Source organism: Panulirus ornatus, chromosome 57 (genome assembly GCF_036320965.1).
Source record: "Panulirus ornatus isolate Po-2019 chromosome 57, ASM3632096v1, whole genome shotgun sequence".
Classification (NCBI taxonomy): domain Eukaryota; kingdom Metazoa; phylum Arthropoda; class Malacostraca; order Decapoda; family Palinuridae; genus Panulirus; species Panulirus ornatus.
In genome coordinates this window covers 30190550-30204930 of record NC_092280.1, presented here as the reverse complement: position 1 = coordinate 30204930, position 14381 = coordinate 30190550, and the positions used below count along the sequence as shown (strand labels likewise).

General features: G+C 47.4%; 1 protein-coding gene across 7 annotated transcripts in view; it reads left to right on the top strand.

The window, feature by feature from the left end:
* Positions 1 to 14381, top strand: part of LOC139766394 (uncharacterized) — a 38752-nt gene that overhangs the window by 9147 nt on the left and 15224 nt on the right. For 4 of the 7 annotated variants that reach the window (XM_071694973.1, XM_071694970.1, XM_071694971.1 and 1 more), the window contains exons 2-6: positions 6316 to 7443; positions 7907 to 8347; positions 8744 to 9193; positions 9528 to 9734; positions 12057 to 12234. In XM_071694973.1, coding sequence (XP_071551074.1) covers positions 6316 to 7443; positions 7907 to 8347; positions 8744 to 9193; positions 9528 to 9734; positions 12057 to 12234 — 2404 coding nt within the window. Of the gene's footprint in view, positions 1 to 2640; positions 2816 to 2842; positions 2962 to 3024; positions 3153 to 6315; positions 7444 to 7906; positions 8348 to 8743; positions 9194 to 9527; positions 9735 to 12056; positions 12235 to 14381 lie in introns of those variants that run through there. The other 3 variants (XM_071694972.1, XM_071694975.1, XM_071694976.1) reach the window with 3 other exon arrangements.

Genomic DNA, 14381 nt, shown 5'->3' with positions numbered 1-14381 from the left:
TATATATATATATATATATATATATATATATATATATATATATATCACGATCATTCACACGTATTCATTATATCCCGTCTGGACCAACACTAAGACTAGATATTGTAGTTAAGAAAGTTTATCTCGTAGCGTAAAAGATTTGCGAACTTTAATGATTTGAATAACTATGATGCTTCAGATAGCTGTCTAATGAGTCATGCGTATACGCGCACCATCACTTACACAAGGCTCATGCTCCTGGTGAGGTCTCTCCATATCTGCTGAAAAAGTCTGTTGGTGCGCTTAACAGCCCGCTTGACACGTTGTTCATGTTACTAGTGAAGAGTGTGGTAGTGAGGGTGAAAGAGGGCAAATGTGCCTGTTTTTAAGAATGGAGACAAGTTGCGCCGCACTATAGTCTCCCTGATGAGTGTTGTATGTACGATACTGAGAAAAGATAATGTGAATGCAGATGGATGAGTACTTTCAAAGAAGAAATGATATAGGTGAGATGTAACAGTTGTAGGGTAAGAAAGCCGTACGTAACAAATCTTAGACATCTTTGAGAGTCAGTGTCATTTTAGCGAAGAGAGAACAATGGTAGGATTTTGTGTTCTACGAATGTCAGAAAGCGTTTGAAACTGTACTACATAGGAGGCGGGTGAAGCTGGAGACTCTTCTGATAGATAGAAGACTACCCTAGTGGAAGGGAAGAGGGCTCGCATGTCAGAGAAATCTCCAGTGGGTTGGGATCACCACTGGCGTGTTGCAGGGCTCGCTCTTCGGACCATAATCTTCTTGGTTTGTGTGAAGATATCTAGCTGAGTGTGTTTGTGAATGATGACAGGATCACAAGGAAAATAAAAAGAAAAAAAAAGAGGATTGCTAACTTATAAATGAGCTTAGACAAACTGCAAAGTTGGTCCGGGATATGGTTGGTGAAATCCAGTGCTGGTAAATGTAAGATAATGAGGATGGGCGACTGAAGGAAGGCGTTGATATGAATGATCTCCAGTTGTCAGTAAGCCGCAAGAGCCTGTATGTGAGAGGAACCTGGGAATGGAGAGCCTACCTTCCATGTGCCCTGAGCTCTTTGCCATAGCGAAGTATAAGGGAGACCAACTGTTTGCTGGCAAATGTTAGGATCAATTTTTAGTGCATGGATAAAGAAATGTTCAGCACTTCCGTCACAGCGCATGTAACGCTTAAACTGCGGTGTTGTAGCTTCTCAAGTTGGGTCACCACACTTGCAGAGGAGAGAGAGAGAGAGAGAGAGAGAGAGAGAGAGAGAGAGAGAGAGAGAGAGGAGGGCAACAAAGATGGTCTCAGAATTAACAGAGGTTACAGGTTATAAATTTACACACTTCAGGAGATGGATCCACATGAGTGTAGAACTTCACACATACAAGCCTCCATGGTATAATGGTCAGCGTTGCTGATGGTGAGTCAGCATGGGTCGAGTTATCATGGGTTCTAATCGTGGGTGTGCCACTCTGCCCATACATAACCACTCGCAACTTCTCTTCCTTCGGGGCTTCTCGATAAACGGGCACCTGGCTTACATGGTGTGTGTGTGTGTGTGTGTGTGTGTGTGTGTACACACAGGAGTAGAAACATTGTACATATATATAAGGTCAAGAGACAGGGCAATATTGATGTTAGGCTGCCTCCCCGTACGACACAAATGTTAGTAATCACTTGCTTAAAGTTGTTGGTGGAGTACCTCATTAGGCCTAGAGATGGCTGGCAACACAGTGAGGTAGAGATGTGTAGCAAGCAACACAGCACAAGTGACTGCTGCCCAGGAACTTCCCGAACTGAACCGGTATGATGAAGTATAGCAGACCAGTCCTGATGACTGTTATCTTAGGGTTCTCATACCGGACGCAGGAGTATATCTACTGTTACATTTACGAAGGCCAACAAATAACTGGCTCCTCCCTAAAGTATCCGGCGTACGATATTAGGTGAGACTATGTTTTCCATTCAGCCTTTCCTGTAATATTTCCTTATTGGTATATTCTTTCTATACCACATAGTGTTCCTTCATGGCTATGTGCTGGAGGCAACGGGGAATGGGGAGCAGCCTCCTGTTTTACTATCCTGTCTTCATCTACTTTGATTAGCACTATAGATTACTATAACTGTACTATAGCAGTAAGCCGCGTCATAGACCATCAGTTCTCTTTTGTTTCTCCTCCCCAAGCTTCCTTATCGTCCCGGAGATCCTCCCCAAGCTTCCTTACCCTACCAGGGACCCTCCCCTAGCTTCCTTACTGGGCCTAGGACTCGGCCCAACCTTTGCCACTTGGCCTGGGCTCCCCAGCACCTGCCCTGCTGGCTCCGACTATCGCAAGACGTATTTTTAGCGTTGTGACTGTCGTAAGCGGTTGGGTGTCAGGAGGACCTGGAAGTTTCTCTGTGAATGAGAGTCTGGGGCTGGTGAGGGCTGTGGTCTCCTGCCGGGGTGCCGCCCTTCCTTACTCATCACCATCTGCTACGTATGGTTCTCACTGTAGTTATCATCATCATCATCATTATCTTGTCTAAGCTTAATGGTGACCTTTCGTGTGCGATTGTGTGACGTCAGAGGTGGGTGGGGTGTAGGGTAGTGGGCGGAGCGTGTTGCAGCCCCTCCCACCCTGAGGCTGGTGCTGGCTCCCCCCTTCCCCCTGGACATTAAGGTGCCTCTGAAGTGGCGTGAAGTGCAGTGAGGTGTTCCTGGCCGGCCCGAGAAGTGCCTGAAGTGGCCATGATCTGAGGTGCGCCAGGGCTGGTGCTGGCTGGCGGCCCTCGCTAGTCTTCCTCCAGCTCAGCCTGCCGCTGCCCCCGGAAGGTACGTAGGTTCCCCGCACCGCGCTACCCTTCCCTCCCGTCATCTCTGGCTCCACCAGAGGTGCCCGCCCCAGCTGTAGGGGCTTGGTGGTGGGGCGCTACCACCTCTCACCGGTAAACCATAACCCTCAACCATCTGTGCTGCAGGTGAGGACTTGTGGCGGGGACCACCACCAGGGTCAGGAGGACCATACACCCCTGCTGACCACGTCCCTCCTGCCCGAACCTGACGTTGTCATACGAAGGTCAGGGTGTTGTGAGCGGTTCCTCCTGCCGGAGCCTGACGGTGTCATAGGTCAGGGTGTTGTGAGCAGTGGGAACTGAGGGACTTGAACACGGTTGGTGTGTGTGTATGTGTGAGTGTATGTGTGTGTGTGTGTGTGTGTGTGTGTTTGCGTCTTAGGGTAATGTTGCTGATACGTGAACCATTACTAAACAAACACGGGCAGTGACATGCTTCCTACTGGAGTCTGCAACACCGACGCTACGTACACTGCTGGAGTGAGCGTCGTGTCCCAGAGGGAGGACCCGACACACGCGACTTTCCTGTGCTCTTACTTGCTACCTGGACTCTAACCTGATGTATGGCTTGACTTGTGAAGAGGTTTGTCTACCGGCTTACGAGTGAACTCCTTTTTCCCTGAGATGTGAGTAGGTTTTGACCCGACATAGGAACTGAAATTCATAATTGGTTGATGAGTAAGTCTGTGTTGCAGTGGAATTGATCTTGGAATAATGAATGAAGAGAAATGCTGACAGTGTTGACTGGATGGTTAATTGGACCGACCTGTTGGTTCACCTGTACAGTAGGGTGTGGACCGACCTGTGGAACAATAATTTATGTATTAACAACCTGACTTACAGTCAACCTGACCACTGTGTGACCTGACCTGCTGACTAACTTGTAAGTAGACTGAGTTATGTACTGATACATGATGAGTTTACTTGTTCCTGTGCTTGTTGGGGCTGTGATGAGGTTGCTTCTGCAGTGAACGTGTGACGTAACTTATCGAAGGCCAACGTTGGACCGGTCCACACACTCTTCCACTCCGGCCACGCTCGCTCTGCTTCCCTACCGTGTCTGTCTGTTTCACTCATTTCAAGTTCTGTCTAAACCTTTTTCCCCCTTTCTCTGGTTGACATTTTATTTCCTTCTTTGTGTATAAATTTAGATATTAAGAAAATCCCAAACCCGTGAGATCCTAGAGACGTTGTGAGTCCAGAGTGCGTGTGTGGTGAGCCCTTCTGTGTGTAGATCCCGTCCTCCTGATAAACCATGTGACGTGTGACGTCTGTACCCTCCCTTGTATCACCCTTGTTATGTGAGGTCAGGCCGGGAGTGGAGCGGGCCAGTCAGTTGTTTAATGTAGTGTTGCTACCACGGTTCCGTCCTGTATTATGACCTCCATGTGTTGTTTCCTGTTGTACTGGTACCACTGTTCTGTATCATAACATGTACGTAGTGCAGGTGTGTGATAGCCATCAGTGATGTAGAGAAAGAAAGAGATACTTAGAGGAAGTGGGATGAGATTCAATTTCATTTGAAATAATTTATTTTTCATGGAAGGAAAGAAATAGTTATCATTATTCACGAACAGAACTGATCTTATCCTATGACTCTACACCCAGGAGAGGCAGGCTGTTGTATCATAGTGCTGGTGTGTCCACCCACATAGGGACGTTTCAGCGGTCGTTTACTTGTAAAACATTTCCTTATATACAGAGGCGGGCGGGGTGGGCACCAGTTTATATTGTTTATCTTGGTAATGAAGCATGTGTGTGTGTGTCACAGCTTACTCGATGCTCTCGATATTTTCTGAGTTTCTTCGAGGACGAGAGACATCAACAAACGTAAACACCAGACTCTGTTTACCTAAGATGACCTTCCTGATGGGGGAGTGTGGCCTCCTGACCTATGATGACCTTCCTGATGGGGGAGTGTGGCCTCCTGACCTATGATGACCTTCCTGATGGGGGAGTGTGGCCTCCTGACCTATGATGACCCTCCTGATGGGGGAGTGTGGCCTCCTGACCTATGATGACCTTCCTGATGGGGGAGTGTGGCCTCCTGACCTATGATGACCTTCCTGATGGGGGAGTGTGGCCTCCTGACCTATGATGACCCTCCTGATGGGGGAGTATGGCCTCCTGACCTATGATGACCCTCCTGATGGGGGAGTATGGCCTCCTGACCTATGATGACCCTCCTGATGGGGGAGTGTGGCCTCCTGACCCATGATTACCCTCCTGATACAAAGTGGATAACTTTGCCGCGGGCAAAATTTGTAAACAGTTCCCTTTCTTGTCCACATAATAAAAATCTTATGACAGGCATGATGGCAGACCCGAACACACCAACCCGAACACCATCATCCGGTAACGCTTGTTTACCAATGACGTCTTAGCTACATTTCTTCCTTATATATCAACTAACTGTTCTACGTCTTCTATCTCATTCTTGTATCTCCCCTGACGTGATCATTACACGAAAGTGCATGTGGAAACTTACTATGTTTTATTTTCATTTTTTTTCATAAACTAGATAACGCGTACCTGTGACCTCTTGCAATATATATATATATATATATATATATATATATATATATATATATATATATATATATATATATATGTATATATATGGGTGTTATCGGACTGTGCCTACTTTTGGTTAGCCCTAAAGTGAAAAGTCAACATGGATGAGGCAGTAAAATTGTTCTCCAGCGCCAAACTGGTGGTTCTCAGAGAGAAACATTAAAGAAATTCGCCCCAATGATAATCTCAAACATCAACTTTATCATATATGAAGAAGTCATGTTTATCTTACGCTGTAGAACCTTCTGGCTGTCTCGTGTGTGTGTGTGTAAAACATGTTAACATTTTCCCCAGCCACTTAGTACATTGTTTATTTAACGGAAGGAATAACTTGACAGTGTTTACCAGACATCCTCGTGTGAAGGAGGAGCCTAGCCCTGCAGCAGCCCAATCATAAGCATATGAGCCTACCTACCTCTGTAGCAGCCCGGCCTTAACCCCCGCAGTAACACGGCCACCTTACCCCTGCAGTAGCCCGGCCACCTTACCCCTGCAGTAGCCCGGCCTTAACCCCCGCAGTAACACGGCCACCTTACCCCTGCAGTAGCCCGGCCACCTTACCCCTGCAGTAGCCCGGCCTTAACCCCCGCAGTAACACGGCCACCTTACCCCTGCAGTAGCCCGGCCACCTTACCCCTGCAGTAGCCCGGCCTAGCATCAAATGCCTGTCTTGTCGAGAGTGAAATCTGGTCTGGAGGTGACGCTTATCTTTACGAACTAATGTAACTGATAAATGTTTCTTTCCATTCAAGTATAGGACAGGTAGCTGGCAGAAGGTTATGATGAACGACGAAGGTCATATAGTTACCTGAGTAAAGAGGAAGTGACGGACAGGTAGACAGATATAGTTAATGAGTCCTTCATCATGGGTCACATTGTACTAACGTGCTGGTGTTGCTTGCTCAGATGCGCCTCGGACTAGCGTTGTGGTGGGCCATGGTGACGGTGGGCGTGGTGGGTCGCGCCAGAGCCCCGCCCCCGCCGCCCCAGGACACACCTCCGCAGGATACACACTTGCATGACCCACCCCTGCTAGACACATCCACGCATGACCCGGTCCCACTGGACACATCCACGCATGACCCGGCCTCACTGGACACATCCACGCATGACCTGGCCCCGCTGGACACATCCACGCATGACCCGGCCCCACTGGAAACATCCACGCATGACCTAGCCCCACTGGACACATCCACGCATGACCCGGCCCCACTGGACACATCCACGCATGACCTGGCCCCGCTGGACACATCCACGTATGACCTGGCCCTACTGGACACATCCACGCATGACCTGCCCTCGCTAGACACATCTACGCATGACCCACGGCCGGTGGGCATATCCACGCCTGATACGGCCCCACTGGAAACATCCACGCATGACCCGCCCTCGCTGGACACATTCACGCATGACCCACCGTCCCTGGACACATCCACCCCTGACCCGGCTTCGCTGGAGACATCTACGCATAACCCACCGCTGCTGGACACATCCACGCATGATCCGCCCTCGCTGGACACATCCACGCACGACCCGCGGCCGGTGGACACATCCACGCATGACCCGCCCTCGCTGGACACATCCACGCACGACCCACGGCCGGTGGCCACATCCACGCGTGATCCGCCCTCGCTGGACACACCCACGCATGACCCACCGTCGCTGGACACATCCACGCCTGACCCGACCTCGCTGGAGACATCCACGCATAACCCACCGCTGCTGGACACATCCACGCATGATCCGCCCTCGCTGGGCACATCCACGCACGACCCACGGCCGGTAGACACATCCACGCCTGACCCGCCCTCGCTGGACACACCCACGCACGACCCACCGTCGGTGGACGCATCCACGCCAGACCCACCCCCGCTAGGCACATCCACGCCTGACCCGGCCTCGCTGGGCACGTCCACGCATGACCCACCGTCGCTGGACACATCCACGCCCCTGCAGGACACACCTACACAAGACAAGTTGCTGCAGGAAAGGTCTGGAGAGCGCGGGACACAGATGGAGGCGGTACATGCAGAGGTGAGTGACCTACATAATGACATGACTCGTAGTCTCAGCTTCACCTCCACAACAGCACGTGGCCTTCAGTTGCGGTCGCATTTCTCGTACCTCTTGAATTTTCTTTGGTTCCTTTTCAGTGATTCACAAGTAATACAGTGCATGAAAATGTCATGTACTTAAATGTATCTCTTCTTATAGCATGATGGCGTCAGGAACAGACGAACAATGGCTTCTTTGGCATAATTCCAATCTGTAGTTGCTTTTTTTTCGAGAAAATATAGGGCATTTATGAAAAAAGTATGTATCTGTCAAAGATATTAGAGTTGGAATAGGATTTCGGAACATTCTTGTATGTATTAAATCATTGTGGAGTGTGAATGTGGATTGTTAAAGAGAATGAGTGTGTAGGTTGAGAGACTGTGTCAGTATGGTATTAACGTGTTACAATAATTCCGATGAAAGGTGTTCCTTCCTGTGGCAGGAGCTGCTGGAGAAGTACGGGTACCTGGAGTGTGTGCCTCCTGGCAGTGAGAGCAACACGCACCTTCACCGCCTCCTGCTATACCGAACTCAACGCTACGTAGAGACCCCGCGCTATGATCCACTGGACTTTAGACTGACAGATACAGACATGTACGAGCTGCCTCCAGAACGGTATCAGTATAACACAGGCATACATGTTGAGGGAGTGCCGAAGGAGGAGCCAGTGCCGAAGGAGGACCTGGACGTGCCATCAGCGAGGCAGGACCTGCTAGCTGACCTTGACACCTCTCAGCGGAGAAGCACACCGTCGGAGTGGCAGCCGCTGGCAGGGCGGGACACGCGACCCACTGTGGCTGTCTGGGACCCCGTCACCTCCCAGCTCCACCATCTCCCTGTCTGTACAAAGACAGAGATACAAGAGGCTGTCAAGAAATTCCAGGTAAAATAAACAAATATTAAATGCATAGTTTTCAGTAGGTACAGTGACTGTAAGAAATTATGTATGTTTTTATAGTAAGGCAAGTGATATTGGTGGAGCACCAGAAGGTATCAGGTCACATTTTACGTTCTCACGCTTCCATTAAATAACTTGGATTATCTTTGAACCATTTCATACTGCCTTCCTCCAGCTGCTGTTGAAGAATATGCCAAAAGTTTTAACCTTAGGTCAATATGAATTACAAATATGAATGGCTTTATATGTCAGTTTCTCTCTTAGGTTTAAAGAAACTTTTATGTATTTGTATGTTTGCTTGTATGTATGCATGAATGTCAAATGAAAGACAAACACATGACCCAGCGGCGCGGCACTAACCCAGGTCTCCCGGCGTGCCAGGCGGTGTATCACGTGGGAGTTGGTGGGGCTCTAGACCCCCCTACACTGGGGCTCCTCTCCAGCCCCCGGTGCGGGAACCCCGACACCATCATGGAGGAGCCTAGCACCGACCAGGCTCCGCCACACGACCTACGACACCCAGCTAAGGACCAAAACCGACCTAGGCGGAGCGCTCTCATACGCAAGAAAAGTAAACGAATAGAGATCGCGGGACAACCTGAAATGAACCAAAACCATATAACCCCTAGCGATCCTCAAGATCCTAAGGCCTCTATGATTAGTTCTGAACAAGCTAACGCTGAGGAAAATTTAATTAGTACAGGAAGAGACCCAAAGGAGACGTTACCTGACCAGGAAGCATTGAAGACCTCGGAGGAGGAAGAAGCTGCTAGATCTCGCCATTCCAGTACAAGTATCAAGCAATACGTCGAGTGGGAACCAGACTCTTCGGTCAGTCACTTTTCTCCGTGAAGCATGATTGTACCGTAGTTATGAGATAATAATAATTGTATCATGTAGCTCTGTTTTCTTTAGATTATCAGGGATTATGTTTCTCTAGCACTCACGAATAGCAGTGACAGCATGAGTGGCGGGTGGTGTATAGTCACAATAGTATACTAATGGCAGTAGAGATGGTAGTTATAAGAATAACCTCAGAAGTAAAAGTAGCAGTGAAGTTTAAGTGGTTTTGCTGCTAATACGACAATTACATCAGTTACCAAGCAGCAGCAAGAGCTGTCCTTACCGTGAAACAAAGTTGAAATGGTATATTGTGCATCGTCAGGAGGCCCTCACACGACGCCGGCGATGGGTGCAGGATTTGAGGACCAGGATTGACTCTGGGGAGGAGGACGCCCGCCTTGACTCTCTCAAATCCCACCTGGCGTCCCGCAGGATCCACGTAGGTGTATCCCAGGGTCCTAACGACCCAGAGGGACATAACCGAGATAAGAGATCCGATTACAACTATGGTGGACAACGCTTCAATGAGGTAAGATTTTCCATGAGTGTGTGTGCGTGAGTGTCTTTGCATATATGTATATGTAGGACGGAAGCTTTATACTTATAACATCATACTCATGGCATCCCATCTCAACTCCACGTGTAGTATTATTATTTTCTTATTTCTCTTTATCGTCTTGTCCTTATACTTATCTTTTCCGTATGTTCACTGATCTGTACATAGACATGTATTTTTGTATGCCCATACTTAGTCTTTTTCACGTCTCTGGTGTGTCCAGTGGGTGAATACTGCCTCTGTTTCAAACACCAGATGGTTGTTTGCATCAACACAACTCTAGAAACATGGATGGAGATTCATGGTCCCTCCATTCATGAGCTGGGGGTCACCCGCAGACATGAGCCAAGACTCTCCACTGAGAAATAATTTCCAGAGGTTATGAATAACAGTTGTCTCAACACAACACCTGATGAACTCCACTTGTTACTCTTAACCAAACTGAGAAGGTACCCCTGACTCATCCTCTGCTCACTCCCTTCTACGTTGAAACCATCTACGATTTTTAATGCCTCTTGTGTTGGACGTTACTAGATATAGTTTATCAAAATATCCACAAGTCAAATATTTTTCTCCCTGAAGATGGTCGCACTTTATCTGAACAATGTTACTACTCTATTTATTTTATCTCGTAACTTTAAGCTTAGGATTCTTGATGAAACAGGCGTGCACAAGTGGTTTAAACCAACATTCCCATCTTTCGTCAAGATAAGATGAACGTCTGCTCTCCTCCACGTAAGTCTTTCCCAGAACTAGACCGTAAACAATAGGTCAAGTGGCTTGTCTAGGGTTTCTCCACACGACTTAAGTACATATGGCCACATACTATCTGGCTTATGGCTCATGTAGGGGTTCAAATCCTTCATAATCCTTACTTATCCTCTTGGACGGTTTCACCACATGCCGGTCTCATATGTGTATATAACTTATATTGATACACTTAGTTGCGTGGCGTCCGGCTCCTCACACGTTTCTTCCTTGTCAACGATTTCCATATCCGAGTTGGTTACTGTAAGGTGGTGTTCGTGTGACTGAGCCTTTCCTCCTCACAGATGTAGAGGACAGTCTGGCTGATCCTCAGGTCTTCATCTCAGTCTTGCTGGTTTATTTTGTTTCACTGCCTTTACACATTGTCTTCCTCGGCCCATCAGACGCTGCTTGGCTGGTGTCTCCTGTATTTTCTCTGTATGTATTTCCCATTGTTTCCTGACATTTGTTGTTGGATTATTGCCTGTTACTTGAACGCCCACCTTCCTCTCCCACCACCACTAGACCCCACAACTATAACCTCCCTCACTGTTTGGTTTAATAGTGTTCTGTCTCTTACCCTTGACGTTGAGCGAGCGTCCTAGTTTTTATGGTTGACTTTTCCCTTGATGCCCACTCATTAGGCAAGGATGTCCTGCTCAAGCAGTGCATCATGGTCAATAATTCCGAGTGGAACTCCACCACTGAGGTCATGTACATCCAGACTACTGTTTATAAACACCATCCTGAGGATTAATGAATGTATCTACACGTGTCTCTATAGTGTCCTATGCCATACGCTCTTGTGTTGTGAAATGACATTAATATATTGTACCTCCATGTATGTTCTGCTTCATGTGGGTCCCAATTTGACTGATCATCTTTCCATAAAGCTGATGTAAGTGAGGACATTTCCATCATATTGCTTAGCTTCTGTAGCATGGCAACTTGTCATTTACGCTGTCCTACCTTACCTGTGTACACGTGGTGCATCCTCACCTGCTGTATGTTACTGTCGGTAAATAATGATAACGTGTCATTACCAGTAATGATCATCATTAATACACTCTATATAGATACTGTTTATGTAACAGATTTATTTATATTGGTACTATTAGAAGCAGTGGTAGTAATGGTGGTAATATTAGTGGTGGTGGTAATATTATTGGTAGTGGTGGTGATGATGGTGGTAGTATTAATGGTAGTGGTTGTGGTAGATGCTAGAGGCTCGCTATGAGCCAGGCATCTCTTAACAACAAGGACGTAAGCCATAGTATCCAATTTTCCGGTTCATACAGGACAGGTTGGACATGTGAACTCTCGGGCGGCCAACACCCGTGTTTCACTGCCTCATGTCCTGCTGAGGATGTGTGTGTGTGTGTGTGTGTGTGTGTGTGTGTGTGTGTGTGTGTGTGTGTCTGTGTGTAGTGGGTCCGCTGGCGTACCCACAACATCTATGCGAGTGTACCTGTCCTCAGAAATGGCAGCTGGCCTGCCACAGCCGGTGCTCTCCCCCAGTAGTAATATGACCCACCTGGCCTGCCACAGCCGGTGCTGACGTGGCGGCTGGTGACGGCGGGGTACAGTTCGCAGCTGGGTGTTGGGGCGCAGCGGGCGGCTCTGGCTCTGGCTTTCAGGATGTGGTCTGAGGTCATCCCGCCCATCTTTCTGGAGGAGCGAGATCCCGCCCTAGACTTCGTGGCCATCAGCGTCGGCTTCGGCAAGAGTAAGTACCTCCTCGCTCCGTTTTCTAGCACGTTATCCTCTATATCAGCAGGAATCCCCTTGCTTCATTTTCTTTGTTGATTATGATGCTACCTTCGACCTATTTCCTGTATGTAAGTGGGAGGGGTACACTCTTTGGGCTCCATTTCTCGAACTTTCTACAACTCTATAAGCTGCCACATGCAGGCCGTATTTACATTTTCATTACCTAGTTTATTCAGCCATGGACGGGTCTCACAGCACAGAAGTACCTCGTTACATCTTTTCTAACGTTTTCTTGCTTAATTTCTTGATGTGGAAGCCTGTTGCTTTTTTTTTTTTTTAGCATCTTTCAAAGATTTGTCCACTTTGTACACTGTTAGGTAGTTTAGCAACTGTAATGGAGTGATCAAGTCTCCACATTCCTCTCTTGTTCATGGTGGACGACCTTATTGCGTGTAACTTCTCACTGTAACTCAGCTGTCTTGTGTCGCATATCATCTGTGTTGCCTTCCTTTGGACCTTCTCTGTTATATCTTTATGTTTTTGTAGGTGTGATGACCAAACTTTTAAGACATATTCTGATTTAGATCTGTTATACGGTATAGACTATTATACGGTATAATAGTTTATTAAACATATTTCCTTAAACCTAAACGCTATTGGAATATCAACCAAAGACAGTTTGCCTTTGAACTATTCTCCTGACGTGTTCTGGTGATGAGTTACGTAAAGTGTCGACCCGCAAGTGTTTTTCGTACATCCACACATTCATGTAGCTTCTTTTCATCCAGATAATGTTAATATTAAAGCCTTATTTCAGTGTCTCTTCTTCATTGCATTTGTTTAGGATGAAATTCACGAACCATGGACGTAGTTATATTTCAATCTTATGTTAGTCCTTATGTAAGGACAGATAGTCCTCGTAATTCGTTACTTCCCTTCTGTCCTTGACAACTCCAGTAAACATATTCAAGTATGAATTTAGTCCTTTTGGCAAGTCTGTTACACAGGCCAAGAATACTGAGGGCCTCACGACCCAGCACTGCGGCATGCCACTGTTAAGTCTAAACCAATCAGAAAATACACCTCCGTCATGCTTCCTCAGCTGCCTTACGTTACGATAACCTTCACCTTGCCGCAGGAGTCCTCGTTATGAGAGCCTAACATTCAACTTTCCTTACCAACCTTTTGTGTTGGACAGCGTCACACACCTTGTGGGAGTCCAAGCTCACATAAAGCTCCCAGTCATCTCTTTCATTTACGACGGGTCTTCCTCCCTCTAGTCCCATGCTGCTTATCATGTGTAAAGCTTTTGATTTGCTAGTTATTATCCATGCATCACCTGGTATGACCACGTAATGTCAACAATGGTCTTTGCCAGGGAAAGTGTTAATTACCTGTTTTCTTCAGTGTGTCCAACATCTGTATACTATATGCTTAACTGTGTTTAAGAGTGTCAGTATAAGTTGTTTAGAAGTATGTTTATGAAAAAAGTACCAACATCTTGTGAACATTCTGTTGTATTGTTTGATTATTGCCTTGTTAGTGTGTTGTTCCTGGTATGTCTGGTGTTCCTGGTATGTCTGGTGTTCCTGGTATGTCTGGTGTTCCTGGTATGTCTGGTGTTCCTGGTATGTCTAGTGTTCCTGGTATGTCTGGTGTTCCTGGTATGTCTAGTGTTCCTGGTATGTCTAGTGTTCCTGGTATGTCTAGTGTTCCTGGTATGTCTGGTGTTCCTGGTATGTCTGGTGTTCCTGGTATGTCTGGTGTTCCTGGTATGTCTGGTGTTCCTGGTAAGTCTGGCGCCTCCGTTAGATCTTACGACCTTGGCGGCTCCAGCTCACCTAAGGCCTGAGAAGTAGTCGTCAGCGGTTGTCAGCACGAGCGGGGCCTTAGGAACACCTGCTGACGAAGGGGTGGTTGTCAGCACAAGCGGGGGCAAGGCCTGCGTCCACACATTTCGACCGTCAACGTGTTCTTCATAAGATGTGCAGAAGCTCACACCTTCGCTAACTCTTGCTGGACGACATCTTTTGTTCCATTATCACGAAGGGAAATATCGATGTAGGTTTAAGATTACTCATTATTTCATGCAAGAAATGATCGTCGAAGATATGCATATGTAGAACTGGACGTAATGCTCATGTGTATAGACACGAGCGTACA